The 21,670-nt window shown below is 40.4% G+C and overlaps 1 protein-coding gene across 2 annotated transcripts in view; it reads left to right on the top strand.

Moving 5' to 3' along the window:
- LOC105196447 (transcription factor Sox-6) overlaps nucleotides 1-21,670 on the top strand; it is a 187,512-nt gene that overhangs the window by 13,047 nt on the left and 152,795 nt on the right. The window contains exons 1-2 of one of the 2 annotated variants that reach the window (XM_039446119.1): nucleotides 109-412; nucleotides 2,042-2,089. In XM_039446119.1, coding sequence (XP_039302053.1) covers nucleotides 314-412; nucleotides 2,042-2,089 — 147 coding nt within the window. In that variant the 5' untranslated portion in view covers nucleotides 109-313. Of the gene's footprint in view, nucleotides 1-108; nucleotides 413-2,041; nucleotides 2,090-21,670 lie in introns of those variants that run through there. The other variant, XM_039446120.1, reaches the window with a different exon arrangement.

Genomic DNA, 21,670 nt, shown 5'->3' on the forward strand with positions numbered 1-21,670 from the left:
GAGAGTGTACGAAGGTGCAGATAGGAGCAACAGGTATAGTACCGCCGCCGTGGCGATAACGCGCGAAGTTGCTCGCGGATTTACGAATTTCCACCGCCATGTTGGATATGTTTGCCGTGTTAAATAGCGAGACCACGCGACGTTGTGTATCGTGTGCATCGCACCTCGGTATAATCGAGCTTGTTTCGCATTTTATTTTTTCTTTTCGCAGTATATCAAAGTGCACGTCGCGTGTGATTAACATCGTTGTGTGCCGAGAGTTGTCGTTTCAAGTGTTTACGTATTTTGGTGATCGCGATCGTACTTAACCTAAATGTTTTTCGCGAGTAGTGTGAGTGCCATGAAAAAGCCGATGATAGGAGAGCGAGAGGGGGCCTGCGAAGGCATCATGTGTTTGCGGAGCAATGCTTGGGTGAGTAATTAATTAATTAATTAATTAATTAATTAATTATTACATTTTTTGTTACTTGCGATATTGAACTTTTGTATTCGCCAAAATCGGCGTGTTCCACTCGTCATTGTCTTGCTTTATTTTATGTACGTGAAGGATTTTCAATTTGGGATTAGGTTCCAAAATGTGTTATTCAGGGAAAAATTTACTCGAAATATTTATATAGTACACGTAACACATTATATTATATCGAGTAAAATTTTTCTCGAAGAGGAAATGTACGGAATGTATATAACTCAAGTAAATTCTCATTTTCCTTCTTCCCCTCTCTTCCTTCATCTCTCCCTCTCTCTTTCTCTCTCTTGCTTTTTAGCGTTTCAGATGAAGGTTGAACGTTTATGGGTAATATATAAATAATGTACATTACATGTATACATTGAGAGAAAAAAATATCTAAAAAAAGTTCACGGAAATATGATAGCGGTCTGTCAAACTGCTGTTCACTAATAGTGTGATTTTTTTCGAACGTTACAGTTTAACAGTCTTTGGTAGCTTATTTAATTGCAATCGAGTTAAACAATTTTTTAAATATTTATACAAATAAATGAAAAAATAGTTTTTAATCGAATTTTTTTTTCTTTCGATTCTAGAAAATATTTACTGTTAGTTTACTTTTGTATTCAAGAAAATCAGATTTTTTAATCTACGAAAACGATTTAATTAAATTTAATAATGTCAGCTTATTTAAAAATTATTTAAATGTAAAAAATATAAAAATATAAAATTATATACTTAAGGTAATACGTCTATTTACTTGTTTGAAAGGAAATATTTTTTACTTAAACAAAATAACAAATGCTTGCAAAATATATGGTTTTAAAAAGATGTATTGTGTTCATTGATAAAACTTTCAGTACAATGTAAACCATCTGAACTCTGTTTTACGTGTAAATAATGTAAACAATATAATCCATGTATTACAGAAAATTTAGATTTTATCAGAAATAATGAGATTATTTTTTGTTACTTTATTTTTTAATTTTTAATGTTTTTATTTTATTAACACTAACGTCAGATATATTACCAATCGTATAACTTAATTATTCTTGTATGGTTTTTTATAGTTTTCCAATTTATAATAATTTACATTACTTGTGTTGTCTATATGAAAAAGATTCGTGTAAATATAACTTAGATAATACGTTAAGACGAATTATGTATACGTAATTTTGAAATTTACGGCACAATCCTGCTTGAAAGGGTGCTATTTTATAGTGCGCGTTATAAATATAAAAAAAGGGCATACTTTATCTTTTTCTTTCTATCTCTTTTTCTCTCATTTTCAATTTAATAAAATTATTGATAATATTAAATTGATATTAAATGTATAAATACATATTTACGAATGTATAAAAATGAATTTTTATTTTTATAAGATATTTTCGATTTATAATATCATTAGGATTATTTTATTATACATATTAAATTTTTTATCGGATTTTGCAAAAATTGTTATACTTAATGAAAGAACTTTTCTCGGAAATTTATATAATTATGTTACGATCTGTTTGAAAGAAACAGAATGAAAAGGATAATTTTTAGAAGTATTAATTATTTTGGAATCTATAATGTGGATATATTATTTTACAGATTAATGTTATGCAACTCCCTCCCTTTTACTACGCATTGCACGGGTTGGTAAGTCAAATTATTTTAATATGATATGTAATAATAAGAATTGTTTCAAAACTTTAGGCAATCGAGTGATTATTATACACATCTTAAATTTAAAAAATTTTAAATAGAAAATAAGTATCAAACGTAATTAAAAATTAATTTCTACAATAAATTAGATTGAGATCTAGCGACAAATATATGTAAACAATTTTATTATACATTCATCGGTTATCATTAAATAATTTCTTACAGTTTTGAAATATTTCGTAAATATTTCTTTTACAATACAAATTTCTCAAAACTCCGAAATATGTATTAGTTTATAAATATCGTATTAAAGTTTAATGTGTATAAAAGCTTATATGTATATTATAATCATGTATGTATCATACTCTAAATACTGTATGCACTATAAAAACTATACAAGTTTTCATTAGTTTATTTTGTGGAATTTTATATTGAATTAAAATTTTTGTCTTACTGCAAAACTATATCGAGGCTATTTGCGAAAGCAATGCTACGGGTGATAAATCACGTGCATCCGATTCAGCTTAATTAGCGTGCTGTAGGATTAAGTGAAACAAATGTAATTTTCATAAATAACGAATTCGTCAAAATTCATTGCAATCGATTGGTATATAATCAGCATGGGAATGGTTTGTGGTCCAATTGGTTTTCGTCTCGTCGAATGAGTTACAAATTTCAGAATTTACATAAAAGCTACACTCGCAATGAAGCTTTTCCTCTATTTTATTCTCGCTCTTCTCTTGTGCGACATTAATTGTCGATCTGACAATTAATGTATGACGGCTATAAAAATAAGCCGTCGGTTAGGTAATTCCTCTTTTTTAATCATTAATTATATATGTTCTGCAGCAAGCAAATGTCGATCCGGTGACGGTAATTTTATTTGATCGCATAGACCCATTTAAAAGGATGATTTAATTAACGTACTAATACATAAATTTGATCGCTGCAAAGTGCAAATACCTGAACTTACATTCATCGACATGATTATTGCACAGGAGATAATATCTTTGATCATAATGCTATGGAAATAGCTTTAGTTATTGCAATGTTTAATAAACACTTCAAACAATTTAATTACATGATACTCTCTCTTTCATTTTTTACTTAACAATATATATATATATATATATATATATACAATTTAATACAAGATCAAATCATCTCGTTATTGCGTAAGAAACGATATCTCCAATCAACGCCAATATCATTGAATATCTGTCTATCTTGAGAGCCGCAAAGCCGCTCTCACTTGGTCTAAGCTTATCTCTTACGATTTTTTTATTCAACAAAATGCAATACCATGTAATTTCACAAACACGATCATCGCGCGGCACATACATTTCGCTGCTAGTGTCACGAAGTATCTACCTCGTTGGCGCCAAGCAGCGCGTCGTTCCCGTGCACAACCCGACATATATCACTCCCAGTTTCCACGGTCCTCGAGCCTATCCCCGCAGGAAGAATGAACGGGAAACGAAACGGCCGATAAACAACGGCGCGTTATACCTCGCCGTCGAGGTTATCTATCCGTCTGCACTTTGCCGACTCGCGGTTTTCTTCTCGCCGCGTATATATTTACAATTGAATCGCTGCGTCAAAGTGAAAGTTCAATCGTACCGCGGCGTTGCTATTCTTTTACCGATTGTGTCTCGTTTCCGCCAAGCGGAGCAGAGAGAGAGATAGATAAATAGATAGATAGAACGTTCAGAAAAAAATTTTTCGAGTAAAATATTTGTTTGAATCAAAGAAATTTTCTGCGCTAGAATACGAGAATGTATAGGACATTTTTCAAAACTGAGAAAATTATGAAAAAATTATAGATTGTTTTATATTACATTTGAAAATAATAAAAAGAAATTAGCGGCAATTTTATATCTGAAGATAAAAAGTTATTTTAATAAAAAGCAGATATGTGTTCTAATGAAAATATAATTAATAATGAAATAAAAAGATTTGAATTTTTTAATGTAAGTACTTAAAATATTCAAGATGATTTACGTTAGGTTTTATTGCGATGCAGAGATCAGTTCTGTAAAATAAATGAAATTTATTTATTTATTTCCAAAATAACTAAACAAATAATCACAAAAAACTTTATATTATTATTTTGCATACTTAAAGTACTTATGCAAAAAAATTAAGATTTTTTTAATATTACAAAAAGGAATTTTAATATGTAGGGGCTTTTTTGTCAAGGATGGTTCACGGGATGGATAGTCGGCCGGTAAATTAACGCGAGCCGAGTCGTCAGTTGCGTATAAAGTATCTGTGTATTTAATAATGTACAATACTCGCAGGCTGTTCTGGCAGAACTGCCGAACCGAAATTCGAGGCTTTGCCAAACGCGCGTGAGGGCACAACGGCAATAACAAGTTAGGGTCGATCATGCAATCTCGCGGAGCCAATCACAGTCTTGAATCATGCTGTGCTCCGCTGTACGTAGCATAATCGGCAACGAAAATGTGTCCCCGACATCGTGATCGACAATGCCGTGCTCGACAACAAAAATATGCCTATAAATAATTATTTATAACAATAGAGTAAATAAATTATGTTATTAAATACAAATTTTATTTACTTTGTAGGGACCATATGTCCGGTATATTCTTAGAGAAAAATTTCTTTGAATTAAAAATTTCTTTGAAAAAAATGTTTTGATTATTTCAGTTATTAAAATTGAAGAAATAGTTTGATTGTGCAACGCACATGTTTTTTAAAAGAAAGAACTATATTTTTAAAACCAGAATAACTAAATTATTTTTGTCAGTACCTTTTTAAATTAAAAAATTATTTGTTTAAATTAAAGAAATGATTTATTTGTTAAAAAAAAACTAAATAAGTCATTTCTTGAAATCAAATAATTTTTATTTACCTCAAAGGTATTTTCACTTCAACTTAAAAAAAACCGAATTAAAGAAACAATTTCATCAATTTAAACATAACTTTTCTTTGGGTGAGAGAGCGCTGAAACGCAATGCCTCGGTTTATTCTGAAAGATCTCCGCACCGCGCCGCGCCGGTCTTCGCGAGACAAATTCTCACGCTTCGCATTCGATATGCATACATTGGGCGATTCTCCGTTCTCCGACTTAATAACGCTCGGCTCCTGCTTCGTTCGCTCGGTGTAAATTAATGCCCGCGGCTCGCGATGTGACGAGTACAGCATCCTTGTCTCTACGCACACACACACGGCAGAGCTCGCACTACTCCCGTTCCCCATGAAATTTTTCGCGCTGTTCGCCCACTTGCTTCACTTTCACGCGACGAGCTTCGCTACCGAATGCGTCGCTTCTCCCGCGTGGGCGTCTCGCAAGAAGCGACTTTGCCTCGACAACGTTTACGGTAGGAAACGTTGAGATATTCAGAATGTCGAACTGGGCGAGATGCAAATTTAACCGAAACTGCATTATAATTTTATCAGAAAAACTACATAAATGCCACGTAGAAATATTTCACGCTTTAACTTGGATGGCTTTTGTATACATCGTTCTTTTAAGCGTGAAATATCAAACATGAAAGTCATGACAATTCTTCAAGGTCGCTCGGCAATGTTTCAGCACCGGCATATCGTGATTATGGGACGGCTAATGCTCTTCAAAACGCGTATTCGCTCTGCTTTTCAGTAATGCTAACCAAGTTCGAAAGTAGTTAAGAAGATTCTAACGAGATACCGGTCGTTATATGCGAGCTCGCAGTCTCAACGCGTACGCAACTCTCGCTGCGTTTCGTTAACGATCCCCATTCCGCGACAACGTCCAGGTGGAAACGGTGAAATGAGGTTTTGCCAGTCGACGGACTGGCGTTCTGCTCACGCTTCTTACGTGCTTTCCCGCGTAAAGTATGCGCCCGGCTAATGGCTCCGCGGAGAACAGATATTGCATCTGGAGACGCTCGGACCCCGTGGTAAGGTGCCACGGCAGGCAATTAATTCCTCCGGTTAGACTTCCGTATCGGAAAGAGATAAACGCCAGACGCTCTCGGTCGAGAGACCTTAGGATCGTATATTACTACGCAGTTTTGCGAAATCCTTTCACAACTGCTCGTCGTCGTGTGTGCTACGATTGCGAGAACTGTGGTTTTAAAGAAGCACGCACTCGCAGATCCCTCTTGACTTCCCTTCACTCCGATAAGATATAAAATACTCGAAAATAAAATTATTAATAAAGTTTCGCATCAAACATAAGGGGAGATGAGAATATTATCTTGTTTTCGCGATTACTGATCTTTATATTTATGTCATGTCGTTTGCTTCGATTTCTCAAGCGAATAATGTGATAAGTAGGTACTTCCAGGATTATTTATGTGTTTTTCTTCCAAAAGAATAACGTAATATACGCGAATGCGTCATCACCAGGCGATTTTTCATTTTTAATTCATGACCGTGTGTTTACGGAGAAATGTTCATACAGTAGCTTAAGGCAGCCATTCCTCTCGGCCAAAGGGGAAAAGAAGCGGACGATCCACATCATGTTTTTGCATTAAAGTCGTATTAAAATCCTCGAACTCATTTATGTGCTACAACAAAGTACGTACACTGGTTAAATCGTATCGTATTCCGGCGCCGTATCTGAATACTCGCGTGCAAGTGCGCCTATTTATAGTTGCGCACCTAAAAAAAAAAAGAACCATAGCTGTACCTTTATCCAGATACACATTATCTGCCGAGGTACGTGTACCTGTACCTAGTTACTCTGAAAACGTGCTTTACACGTCACCGGTTGGGATGGTCCGGTTGCAGAACGAGCGGACTGGCGCCAAGTGGATGTCACCACCACGTATTTGGCCTCACAAGGACGGGGCACACACGTGCGCACACGTAGCGTGTCCCGTGTACTCGAGCCGGATGCCTTAGATTCCACGCGGCTAATTAACTTTGCGTTATGGTGAATCTCCGGCTGAATTTAGCCTCGCCGCGCGATCGCATCGCGCGAGCGACAATTATCGGGTTTCCTAGACCAACGTGGCGCGGCGCGCGAAAAAAAAAAAATCTCCGCGCGCGGTGTGCTCCTCAGAAGTCGCGACGATAGCGGCGGCCGTAATTGCTCCGCTCGCGTAACGTCTTACTCTCCGTGTCGATCTGAATTACTAATCGTCTTGCACCTTGAACGAGCGAGCGAACGAGCGAGCGAGCGAGTCGACGACGGTCGAATCACGCGGGAGTCGCTTTTAAGGAGATACGCATTAGAGGCTCGATGACGGGGCGACAGGCGAAATGGATGGCGCGTAATTGCGTGCCGCGATAGCAGAAGAAAGTAAATTTACGGACGGCCCGGCCGTAAATTGCTCGTCGGCGAATTGTGCGGACGGATACTCGTACGTGAGAGGTGTCTTCGCGTCAGCGAGGCGATTTAAATGGTTGCGAGGTAATTGCTGAATAACGGAGGAGAATCGCCGATTTTTCACATTACGTCGCTCCAATGATTCCGAATGGAGAGGGGGGAGGGGGCAACGCTGACGGCACGATTCGCGCGCGGTTTGTTTCTAGTTTGTCACCCAATTAAATAAATAATTCAATTCTGTCTTGCGTTACCAATGACAGCGTACACTTATTATTATCGATGATTAATAAGAAAGTCTTCCTCCGACAGACAGATTAATATTGATGTACTTCTACATGAATTTCGTCTTTCAGATAATCGTAGGAAATACACAATATAAAAGGCGTTAGGTCATTTTAAAATTTTCCTTCGGGAAGTTATTTAAAAAATTGTAAACCGGTCGATTCGCACAATTCGCGATAAAAACACTTGAATCGAAGTTTGCTTTCTCGTTATTCCGTCGCGTGTTACCAAGATGTTAGTTATTACTGGTCCAAGATTAGTGATCTGCGATGCGAAATAGGTGTAATTATTTATACTTCTTAGAATCTAATACCCGGCAAATGGATCTCGAGCGAAAGTAAGCGTTGCATCGGTTGATACTCGAATGTATTTAATTCCGAAATCTCGTTTTCTTCCGTAAAGCGCAGCCACGCACGATCGTAAAACTTCGACAGCGAGCGCAGGTGACTCTCTTAATGGGAGTCGAGGTAAATACATATATATACACGTCGCTAGGCAATCATCTATGAGAGAAGCGCTCGTGTTTTGCGCGCGCGGAAAATGAGTCATATGCTCTCCTCGCGCTCGCGATATCTTGATCAAGACGACGCTACTTAAGTGAAAAAAAAAAGAAAGAAGGAAAAAAGCCGTCGCAGTTTCGACGTTCTTACCACGCGCGCGCACGGGAGCGTCGAACGTCCGTTAAGCGTGGCGATCGTGACTAATGTGACATCACTGCCGCTATTAACATATTAATCGTACGATAACGATCGTGTGGGTGCCTCGCCGCGGCTTCGCACGCACGCATCCTCGCGTTCTGAACTTTCTCGAGTGACGAACGGAAAAATCACCGACCACGCGGAATACACGCGCTTAAATCATCGCGACGAACGATTCTTATTTATTGTAAGGTGGGCGGATAAGAAGATATGTGTCAGGTGCTTTATTACTCGTCGGATTTACGAAGGTTATCGTTAATGCGCGATCGGAGTGTTAATGCAAAGTCACGCGAAGAACGGAATCGACATCTTATTCTGCGCGTGTCCTCTTCTTATTAAAATAATTTTTTATCTAGATAGAAAATTACCGCTAAATTTTTTCTGCTATAATACTTTCAAATACATTAAAACGATCTTTGACAAATGTCCCATACATCCTAAAAAAAATTAAAAATCAGGAAAAGTATACCACCAAAGAGTTACAATTAATTTTTATAAAGGTGTATAAAATTCAATTTATAACGTGATATTAGCCGTTTATTTATATAATCAATGACTAATCATATGCAAGCCGCAGGATAACATCGGAAGATAATAGGCGAATCTCGTTTTACCTTTAAAACATTTATGGTAGCCCTAGGATCATAGTAATTAACATTAATTATAAAAGCGTATTTTAATGTTAATTAAACTGAACCTATTTAATTGTGCCCAAGGCAGAGTCTTGGTACGCGCCGTCGATATCATCGAGCCGCACTCGTAAAACGGCAATTAATAACGTGAAATGTTTGCACCTGATTCGTCGCGGTAATACGCGCTCGTTTGGCCGCTTCATAAATCGACCGATCTGCTCGTCCCTTAAGATACACGTGGATCGTCACGAGCAAATTATAGCCGACATAAGAAAAATCATCTCTTTCTTTCTCTCTCTCTTTCTCTCTCTCTCTCTCTCTCTCTCGTCGCGGTGACATGCACGACGAATGATGGACACGTACGCTAAGAGTGGAATCGGGCCTTACACCTGTTTGCCTCGTCATCGAGTGCAATAACACGGGATTCTGATCCAGCGATCACGAGCAAGTATCCTCTTCCCGTGCACCCTTTCCTCTGAACCCGACTTGTTCTACCACCGGGAACATAATGCCGCGCGGAGCAGGTACTCATAACGCCCGACCAACTTGTTGAGATATAGCCCGGGTAGTGTTTCAATCGCCGAGCTACGACCGTCGACAATGATACGTGCACGTATGCAAAAGGTATTACAATATTGGATACCGGGGCTATACATCATGATAGTCGAAATAAATCATCCGGCAACAAGCACCGATGTGGCTATGGGAGTCTTAAATAATTTAGCAATTTTTCGACGTTGCGACCTTAGGGTCATGCTGAGCATCGCGTAAATCCCTTTAGCTCGTAAGGCTCTTCTTCTCCCTTTCTCCCTTTTCTCGCGCCGCGCCGAGTATTCCGCCGAGTATTAGAAACCGAGGGAAATCGCGTGTTTGTTCAAAAAAGCGCGTATCCCACGTGCTTGCGTCCACGGTAATAAAGAGTCGTGCTTCCTGTATCGCTGGAACGCTTCTGCAAATCGAGCTACAAAACGCGACGCGTACTGCGGCGGATATTATGTAAGCGTTTCAGCATGCAAAAATGAAACCCGTCCCTTTGCCTAGTTTACTCCTCGCTCGAGGCTCAAAAGCAACGAGAAAAATTTCTGATCTTCTTTTAGCAAAGAAATTTCAGTTTCACGGTATTTCATCTTGTTCGTTCGTACTAAAGTTGGAGATACATAAGTTTCCACTTACAAACGTACGGACTGCTGTCTACTTCATCAAATCAATATTTACTTTTTTTCCCATGCGTATCCATTAATGTTAATTTAATGATGGTAAGGCTACTCGGAGAGAAAGATCGAGAAAGAAAGAAGGGGAGCTTCAAGAAATATACTTAAGAATCCAAAAAAAATAAGAAGAAATTACACAGATGTAAATTATTCACTCAATGTTCAAGTAGCGTAATTAAATTTCGATGACAATTCAATTACTATGAGCATATGCCGTAGTTGTAATGTGGATAATTTTCGCATTAAAAACTCGCATGTCTGTCGGCTATCACGAGGTTGCACGAAATTGCGTCAACATAGCATGGATAACGTTGTGTCTAAAGACGTTACAATGCCACTTGATCCTTCGACCACCGGCTTTCGTGTATTCGTGCGTGTACATTCGCATTCTGTGCTCTTCTCCGCTCTCCCTTTTTCTCATCTCTCTTTTTTTTCCCCTGGTTATAATGGCCAAACACATAATAAAGAGGGCAAAACGCGAGGCTGTGGTACGCGATATGTAGGGCGGCTAACAATGGAGCACACCTGAGCACGGGCCGGTGCGTTTGAGGTGGCTTTGGGGAGGTAGAAGGTACCGCATGGTGCACCAGTATGAAATGTGGGGGAACAGAAAAAAACGCGGGGGAACGCGGAGAAAGGCGCAAGGAACGGAACAATGCTTTCAGCCTCTTCTGCTTTTTCTTTTTCCTCTGCTTCTTCTCTTCAACAGCGGCTGATGCTGCTCGCGTCCCCTCTTCGATCCCCCCTCGTCGGAGAAGCCGGGTGCCAGCGCGATGCTCTCCGATTTGTTCGCGAAACGCCGAACACGGTCGGTCACTTGGTACGCATGTCGTCGTAAAGCAGCGCGCAGCATTGTCCATCTCACACTCTCGCGTGTGCGTGAATTGTCTCATTCCCGTTCGCGTGTCATTCTCTCCTAGGAAACCGGTCATAATTCGGGCCTCGAGGATGCTGCGTCTTCTCACATATGACTGACAGCTTTCTTCAGTTATACACTTCGGTAGTTATGGCCATTATTATACTTAAGAAGACATAATAGAAATAATTTTTTAGAAAATGTTGTACTGATACAAAATTATCTTACAAGACGTAATTATAAATAGGTACAGACAGAAAATTTATTAAATTGATTATTTCGTTGGTTTATATTTTTCACCTTGAAAATAACTAATACTGCTGTGAAAGTATAGCGTATTTAACTATATGATTCTTTAAATATACTTGGCGTTATGTCTACAATTCTGCTTGACGCCGTTAATAACTTCCCTTTGATCAATTACTTCTCAAGTACTTTCGACATTAATGTTTTCCCACCGCTGCGAGGATCATTAACCATTGCAGGCTCGCTGCTTCCGACATTAAAACTTAAAACGGCGGTGATATAATTATGAGCAGTGGCTGAGATTTGCTCTCGCCATGAATTCTTGTGAGTCGCCACTAATATCGAGCTATAAAATAAATCAGTAGTTGCGCTTTCGTCGGTTTTCAAACTTTGTATAATAAATAAAATATATCGCATAATAAGACACTACATTTTAATGATCACGGATTTTTTTTTAACAAATATCTTTATGTTTACGAATAAATATAATATTTTTATTGTAACAAGCATTTTATTTTGATTTATGTAAAAAAATTAAAAGGTATATAAAGTGTCTTATATGAAAAATTTAAAATTATTTTATTTATGAAGGAATGTCAATAATGTGCACATGTTCAACAATGATATGATTATTATATTGTTCTACAATGATATAATTATTATTATATTGTTGTGGCAATTATAATTAATTCCCGTAAGTTAAATCGACGAATGACAGTCTACTACATGTCTACTACAGAATGCTGTAGAAGAAACTTTATATACTCAAAATATGCACAAGATTCTCCGGCAAATTGGCTGAAAAAAAATTAACATAATCTGAAGTATAATCAGAGAAGCTTTGAATTATTATTTGATTAATAATCATTTTTGATAAAAATCAAGTGTTCCTAATAAATTTGAGAATATTGATCTTTCGTTAAATCACGAAAGCTCTTAATCATTAATAATTTAGAATCCAAAGAAGGATCTAGCTTTCTGATTCGACAGAAGAAAAGAGAATTAGATGTATAGAGAAATTTAATTTTTTAAATCACATAAAAATAATACAATTATTAATTATTTTTTCTACAGTATAAATTTTGCTGATATATTTCTGGTAAGCGTTAAATATTGCCTATAATTGTCTTTCCGCCTTCCAAGAATTATGACAATAGCCAAGAAGGAGATAATTAAACCTCCACTTCTTAAGTGCCGCTGTTTCATCCATCTCGCATGTCGTGCTCTCTTTTTTGATGACAAAATTCTATAGTTATTTCCTGTCTGCCCATTCGCGCTGTAACTTTCATTTAAGATATACGTAGAAATGATTTTATTGTCGCGATTGGAACGAAAACTCATTTCTTCTTTCGAATTGTTATAGTTATTATTTATCCGTATTTAATATGAATCAATATTTAAGCGTGCATATCGCGAGTTACACATTCATCGATGGAATATTATGTCATGTTCCGGATCTTTTTGAACACAATGAGTTTAAATAAGTCACGTCATATACCGCCTGCAGGTCGAGGATCGTGCATCAACCGCGCTTACACTTCTACCGAGTGGTACCGCGTAACGGTGCTAGTTAAAAGGCTTTTCAATTTAAGTGTCAGATTTAAGTGTTAGATAATCTTTTCCTCGTATCATATCTAAATGTAATTGAATAGAACTTGCATTTATTTTAACTTGCGACTAATGTAATCCGAGAGGTGGTCGGGTCGTCACGAAGTGCAGCCGCGATCAAACGACGACGCGGATCTCGACGGTGAACAATAACGCCGCGATGCGTGCGTCTGGTGGATGGTACAATCGCAGCTGATAGTGAAAATCGGAGCAATCCGATCCGAGGGTCCAAGGGCCCCGCTGCATAATGGAAGCTGCCCTTAACAATCGCGTAAAAAGACTCCGGGCCGTTTTAGATTGAGGAATATTGGGGCATTGTGACATACGTGTCGGGTATGCGTGCGTGTAGGTTACGTGCGTTGACAATGGGAAGCCCAGTGGGTGCGTTAATCCGGTATGTGTGAGGTTGTGGACTGTGGGAATATTTCGTGGAGAGAGAGAAGAAGCAGGAGAGAGAGAATCGCGGCGCGGCGGCGGTAGGGAGGAGGGAGGGTAAGCGGTCTTGGCTCTATTGTTGCATCTCGGCGATACTATCTGCCGTACACGCGATGCCTCTGTCGGCTCGCCGACAGTGTTGACTCGCGTTTAAAGTCTCGTACACTCGTGTGCACGCTCCTCTCTTTCTCTCCTGCGCGCGGGGCTCGGCCGGCAGTAATTGCCGCGAACGACGACGACGTACGGGCCGACGGAGGAGCCAAGCCGGCGATCGCCGCCGTGGACAGGTCTCTCCATTTATCGAAGCTACACGGCGCACCTTCATCCGGAACCGATGAACTCATTGTCTACCATAACTCATGATTCCACCGATGGCTAATAACGGAAGAGATAGGCTCATCGGAAGCGTCACTCGGTTGAAAAGTGGAAGGGAGGTCATGGCAAGCGCGAAGACAATCGGAAGATGAGCGAAGCTGTGAGTCACTCCGCTTGCTTTTCTCATTGACGCTTTTCATATCGAGATTGCGTTATTTACCGCTGATTTTTTCGCGATATTGTCTTTCGATAAAATTGTCGTTAACGAAAGAAATGGTCGCAGCTAACATCTCCCTTTAAAAATAGTGTTAAAGGAACAACTCTATCCGTTTTGCGTCTATGTATCGATGGAAAAATTCAAGTATTAAATTTTATATTTAATTTATTGCGGAACAATTTCAAACAATAGAAAAAAATAAATTATTTTTTATAATATATTTTGAGCATTCTATTCAAGAAACAGTTGTTTTTGGTATTTTGTAAAAAGATCTATTCTAATTTAATCTTTTTATCGTAATTTTTCATCGAGTCACAAACATATTTTTTTGTACGTACATAGATTAAAGAATCAGTCATTATTTTTTACGGTATTTCCTTAGTAACTCCTGCTTCTTTCTTCCACGAGATATCGCGTCTCCTTATCGGGGGTTGCAATTTCATCCTTTCAGTCGAGTGGTTTCGAAATTCCAGCTCTGACGGGCGACACCCAACGACGTCTCCGCGCCCGTTAAGAGTCCCCGTTCTAATCTCGAGAACGGATATCGAGTCGGTGTACTATGTCGCCGGTGATCGGTCAGAGGATCGCTCTCTCGGAAAAGTGGCCGGGCATTTTTGTAGTCGCTGAACGTGGGAATGATTTTGAGACGGGAGCGGTGCGAAAGGGGGGTTGGGCAAAGATGGAACGAGAAGAACGGGGCACCTGGACGCCTCCTCGAGTCAGCTTAGTGATGTGCGAGCACGCGGGTAAATACATACGTACACATATTCGAGTATCTACGAGGGCGCTCACGATGCAACACACGTGTCGCCCCGTGTATGCACGTTCATGCAGTTTGTAACGCGCGGAACAGGTATTCCCCCATTGAAATAAGGTAACGTCGCGAATATGAAATATACCCCCTTGTACAACTTGATAATCCGTGGTTACCATAAATCCTGAGTGATTATCCGCGTGTCTATTTATAAGCCTCGTGGCGTCGCCCTCACCTTCGCGAGCCTCATCCCCCCTCCCTGCTCCGCCATGCATCTCCTTTCTGCCTACCTTTTCTCTTTGTTTGGGTATTCTCTCAGTATTCTCGTTCTTCTCGACGATGTCCCGAAAGGGCTTCGCCGTTTCTAAGTATATGCGTGTCATGGCTTTCCATGACGCACGTAAGAGCCTTTCGGAGATACGCCCGATAGGATTAATCAGCTTATAACGAGAGCCACACTTTTCAGAAGTGAGAATGATTTGTTGTTGAAACGTTTGTCCGCATCTGTGATACAAAAAACTGATTGAATAGGCGTAGTCGTAATGTTCTGAAAAAATATTATAATAGCGATAATGTCTGCAAAAAATGTGCAATATAAAAAAATAAAATTTGATATATTGGGACTGTCAAAATTGTAATTAAAAATAAAAAAAAAGATATATACAAGCTAATGAGAATCATTCGCGAATGTTGATGCGAAAGTGCATTTGATCTAAAAGCGCGTGATTTAATGATCGTTATATAAGAATGTTTTGGCTCTTTTTTGAGCCCTCTTCAACTTTCGTATATTACGCAAATTAACGTATAAAAAGATATGCAGCTTTGCTTCATTTTTTCAATACATTGCATGTGACGTATTGCACGCGGCTATACATGTATCAATTTTTATAATTAAAGAATACGAATGAATTTATATGTGGTATAATTAGAAGCAAATGTAAGTCTTGATGCGAATTCACAATCCTATATTTCGTACGAAGAAAATGCGAGAAAATGTATTGAGTCAGAAGATAATAAATAATTCAGTTTGATATACGAGCTCCAATATCGCGAGATCTCGCGTGCCGTCCGTACATGGATATGTGCGAGTGGGTTGTCGCATTTTGCCTCGTAGACAGATACGTGCATATCGATCATTCTGGATGCATTGACAGCTTCATTCCGAGAGCATATTTCGTGGAATTACATATCCGCTCCTTGCTCCCCTTTCAATATTTAATACGTCCCCCTCGTCAGACATATTAAAATGTCTTTTCTTCCATAAGAGACCAATGTCATTAGATTATTATTGTTCGATTTTGTTATTGTTTGCCACTGTTTTGTTCTTATATAAGGATGAAAAACATTGGATATTAATTTAAAATATGTTGGTAATTATAAATAAATAAAAAATAAATTTCAAGTAATTATATAATAAAATATATCAGTTGTTATTGCATATCTATAACAGTAAAAAAAATTAATTAGTGAAATCAAAAAATGTTTGATATATTATTTTACAATAATAGAGGGAGGAAACTTCGTATTGCATATTTTGTATCATATACATTTGGTACTATGGATATAGAAGTCTCGTTCTCTACTCATACAATTACCAAGTCTTTCACATTTTAAAAATATTACAATATCTAATGCCTAACAGCATTTAAATCCCATAAATAGGAGAAAAGTGGGTATAAACTGCTAAATTTATTTGATTTCTGTGTTAATTAATGAACTCTATCGCACGTCGAAGTATTTAAAATATTGCAAAGTGCAGGTCAATTAACGGTAAATAGCGGGGAACGCAAGGTAATCGAGTGTCAATCTATCTGAAATAGAGATAGCTTTCGGTGTAGAGAATGATTTTCGGTTCGCGCGCGCTGAAGAGGTCAATGCTGAGAGAAGGCGAGGAAACCGGGAGTAACATCGTCGCCACAGGCACTGCGGCAAGCTATTAAAAACCCAAGTTATGAATGAAAGCCGGGCTGAAATAGAATGGCATGCCGGGTCCCGCCCACAGGAACAGGTACGAGCACCACGACTACACAGAGCCTCTCGACTAAGCCCAGTGTCAAAAGATTCCCGAATAGCTACGGACGATTACTGAGAGATGCGCGAGTCGCCGCCTCGCAGAACCGGTAGTCGAATCTTCGGATAATTTAATTACTATGCACATGTCAAAATCAACTTGTTCACGTCAATATCCGCGTGTTGCTGAGACTCCATAAAAAAGATGGTACAGCAGAGTGTTTGCACGGATTACTCATTCATGTGTTAAGAGCATGCGTGCCTCTTGATGATTCTTTTTCTTCTTTCCGTGAAGATAGATTTGTAGAACAGATATTTATAAATAGCTCTGTATTAACATAACATATGCGCGCAGTATAAAGACACTCAATTATTAGCCATATTATAAATTTTATCGATGAAGCATATAAAGTAGCGAGCATTGCGATGGTTCGATAGATAATTTATGGAAATCGCGAGTTCAATCGATCGAGTTCCGACGCTAAGGGTTTCTGGAAGGGACACGATGTCCGATTATCTGTCACATTCTTGATGTCAGCAGTCGGTATCCCGAGGGCCAGTACTCTCGAGAACGTCCTGACGATTCAATTAGGATTCAGGCACGCAGCGAAGGTCCGGATCTCTTCTCGTCTCCTTTCCCCCCCTCGCCACCTTTCTTTCGTGGTATAATCGATCGCCGATTTCACGAGAGATCCGACCGTACGCTCGCGTGGCCGTTGATATATGAAGTTTAGGAACCAGATGCAAGCGGCCTGCGCCTGCGAGGTATCAACGGATCTACGTCCAAAATGCGGTCCGAGGGACAACATAATAAGCATATGGAGAAAAAGTGATCGTTCACTATCGCCAGTCATTAATTTCGATGTAATCCAATTATATGTCACGTGCGTGGTTTTTTTTTTTTCAGTAATAGAATTATCTATTTGGATAGCTTAAGATTAACGCAATTTTGTCTTTTCTTAAGATTTACGTGCTGTTCGTGACTAAACGTACGTGAGTAAATTCATTCATCGTGACAAGGATAGAAATATAGATTTTAATCGCTCGCTGATTATCGTAATTTACTTGGAGGCGCTATATTTCACGCGCGAACAATGTCCATCTCGGAACCGTTACGTTTAATCAATCGCGAGGAGAGAACCCAGTCGTTATACGTCGCGCACATAGGCGAGTCGCTGGCCAGACTAAGGAAGTGGGACCGAGGCATCGGACCAAGGGCTGAAAGCCTCGATGAAGCCATCGCCGAGAAGCGTCGCGGGGACAATGGAGCAATCAATAGGGTAATGTGAGGACACTTTATCGAATTATCGATGCGGTCGACACTGGCGTACCTACGGTCAATGGACACGGGTACCCTGCTTTTCGAACGAACCCTTACGCCTCGCCGTCTCCTCCTTCTCTCTCTTTCTCTCCATTTCTCCATCTCTCTTTCTCTCTTCCGCCCTCTCTTACCCGGGTCTATCTCTCTGCATCGCTCCTTCTGATCATCGTGTAGTCCTCTCTTTGCTGCTTTCAATCTGTCTATCCGCGTCTCTTTCTCGCTGGTTCCCGTCAATGTTCGGCGACTGATAGAGCCGGAGCATCCGCGCTGTAACAAGCTCAGTCGCCCTTGACACTTTGGGCCGTTAATGTCCGAGAAGCACGCGATAAATCCGGCCCCGAACGTATTTCCATCTTACCGCAGTGCTATCCCGGGAGTGTCCTTCGGTGCAGGAACGAGTGCCTCCGCGGGGTATGTCATCTCTCACACACGTTAAAGATACTGGTTTGTACGCTTCTCCCATTTCTACACAATGTTCCACTTGCAATTCTTGCTAGTCTATCAAGCGAGTTGCAAAACAAAATTTCATCCTCTTCACTCACCGTCTATCTTTCTCCCTTGGTGACGAAGTTAATTAGTCTAATCGAATAATAAAATTGATCGATCGATCGATTACTTCACCTATGAACTCCGTTCCAGAAGGTCTACCGCTTCTAACACACTTGTTCGTACGTGGTAATCTCTCTCTAATCCCCGATACATAAATCTGTTCGTCCAATTGACGGGGAATCTATAACGTAGAAGAAACGCAGACGACAACGCGCAGCTGGAAAATCCGGTCGTGAGTGGGTTTCGCACCCGAGCGGTGGACGTTTAACAGGGACGACGGTGGGCCGATATTTTTACACGGTCTCGGTCACATATTTCACACCTGTCAGTTTGACTGGGATTTTTCCTTCGTGTCTTTACATCGAATATCGTCGCGGCGTGCGCGCGCGTGCACGCGCGTGCGTGCGTGCGTACATGCGCGTGTATGGGTACTCGCTTGTAATTGCCGCGGCCAGTCTTCGGTGCCCTTATCTTCTTCGCTCGCTCCACCAGCATCATCGGGCCGCGTCGCGTCGCGCCGCGTCGCGTCGCCCCGCGTAGCCGCGCAATGTCATGTCGGTCTCGTGAAGCATGCCCGATTGACCGCGTGTGAGAACACGATATCGCACGAATGAGTTATGATCCCTATTCGAGGATTTGCATACCGATTCATTATGCGCCGGTGGAACTCAAAATTGGAACGCAACGTGGCGCAACAGATCGCGCGCGCTGCATGGGCCGTCGAAGAAGGGCGGCAGCAGAAACGATAAATCAAAGGCCTCCTGCCCCGCGTGTGTTCCTCCCTGCCTTCGCGTCTCCTCTCCCTTTTCGCGAGGCGCATGCAAATCGCACTCACCTTAATGGCGAACGATGCAACGGTCCAGGGAAAGAAAGAAGCATCGTTCAAGGAACTTTCCGCTACTTTCCGTACATTTTATCCGTACGCTTTGAATGCACGAACCCGTACGAATCGCTCAACGAAGGCCGTGCGCACAGATGTACTAAATTGCGTACAAACAAATCACTTTGGCACGATCGACGTGCGCAAACACAGTTGTGTAATGCCTCGGCGTTGGGTAATTCGATTTATGTAACGGTAGTGCTATTGTCGACGTACGTTGTTCTGTGACGTGGATGTCTCGAGAAATGTTTAATGATTAACAAAGTATTATTTGTCTCCGTCTTTATTTTTTATACTTCAAAAGAATTGTATGTATTTTCAGAATAATTGCACAATGCTAAAATTAATAAGATAAAAGCTTTAATTATTGTTATAATTTCTCAACATATTTATGTTTCTTAATATCTCTTAGTTTGTATCTTTTAAAATATTCTTCATTAAGTAGTTAGAAAAAATAAAATATAAAAGGAGCAATGGCGAGAAGGAGAGAAGTGGTTTCGAAAGACGGATGAACGGATTGTCTGAGATAAGAGGAGATGACAGGTGAAGTACGTGGGCGGAGGCGGGACAGATAGGCCGATCTGGATATACATGATGCTACCCACGTTGGTATTCTTACAGCTATATCATCTCTCTCTCTCTCTCTCTCCCTTGTCTTCAACATTAACACGCTCGCGCAATTTACTTAATGCTAGCAAAATTAGAGCGTAAGAAATTAGCATTTTTGAATATATAATTTTTTTTTATCACTCTATTTAACTCAAAATACATGGATTTACATGCAGTTTCTATAAATTTATTTATTGCATAACTTTATATAGAAATCTAACGTGGAAAAATTTATAATCTAAAAATAATTTCGTTTAATCTTCATACTACACACTAGAAAAAAAATGTAGTGTCTTCAGCTTTGCAGCGATGGCTATTTGGTCGAGGCATTTTTTAACTGCGATCAAATATTTGGTTTTATACAATAAAAAGTTTGATTGTTTTTGCGAAATACATGTAAATAAAAATATATTTGTTTATATTAAGTAAAGAGTTTTGTTCGACATATTTTAATCAAATTATTTGCTGTTACAAAAAATGTTTTCTAGTGTAGATTAATCGAAATTAGAATCGAACATTATATCGTCCGTTTTATCATCTCTGATCTTGTACGATAGCATAGTAGATAGTAGATATCAAGCGTCATTTGTAGCTGTAGAGAAAACGAAGACCGGGTCAATGAGCATATATATCATTCGTGAACAATCCGTCATTCTGGCCTAAACGACTTTCATCCCCGAAGAAGGTAGCAACGGGCAGACAGGCAACACAGGCAGGGGCAGAGGAGACGATTGCTCGCGCGACTGCGTTAAAGCGTGCGTATTCGCTGCTTAAACACAGCAACGGCAGCAGCGTCGGCAGCAGCATCAGGAGTAACAGAAGCAGCAACGGACACCCCTCCATGACTGCAGGCTGTTTCTCCTTTCGTCTCTTCTCTCGCGCTGGTCGCTCTCTTCTCATACCTCCTCCTTGCCAGTGGTTAGTCCTGGCTCCCTCTTTTCTCCCTATATATCTCTCTCTTTCTCCCAGCCGGTTCCTCGTCTCTTTCCACTCTATCTCATCCCCCCTGATCTTTCACCGTCACTGTCTCGCCTCCTCTCTCGAGTCTCTTTAGTTTTGTGCGCTACCTGCCTGCCTTGTGGCTCGTTCGTATCGTATCGTATGTAAGTGAAGCGAGGTGCCTTGGCGCGCTCGCGGGACGAGGCGAGGCCGGGGCCTCAGGACGACGGGTTACCTGTGTGTGGTACGGCATGGCGTTGTCTCTTCGCGTGTAGGCACACGGCTCTCTCACACGTGCTCACGCACGCACGCATACCGTGCGCGCGCGACGCGATGCGATGTAACGGGGTACACGAGAGCACTCGCGCGAGGGAGACAGTAGGTCTAAGTGTACGTGCAAGGGGCCCGTACACCAGGCCAGCATCCGACGCATACAGGTGCGTAAATGCGCGAGAATGTTCTCCCGATTCCGCTCTCGCGATCGTGAGGCTGTGCGGCGCGAGAGCGTAGGTACATTGTGCACGCGCACTTGTGTGTGAGAAAGAGAGATAAAGAGAGAGATAGAGAAAGCACACGTGTACCCGTGCATATATGTGTGTGTGTGTGTGTGTGTGTGTGTGTGTGTGTGTGTGTGTGTGCGTGCGCGTGTGTGTGCGTGTGTGTGTGTGCGTGTGTTTGTGTTTGTGTTTGTGTGCGCGGCCGGTGCACAAGAGCGTGGGCTCCCCTCCCTCC

Source organism: Solenopsis invicta, chromosome 2 (genome assembly GCF_016802725.1).
Source record: "Solenopsis invicta isolate M01_SB chromosome 2, UNIL_Sinv_3.0, whole genome shotgun sequence".
Taxonomy (NCBI): Eukaryota; Metazoa; Arthropoda; class Insecta; order Hymenoptera; family Formicidae; genus Solenopsis; species Solenopsis invicta.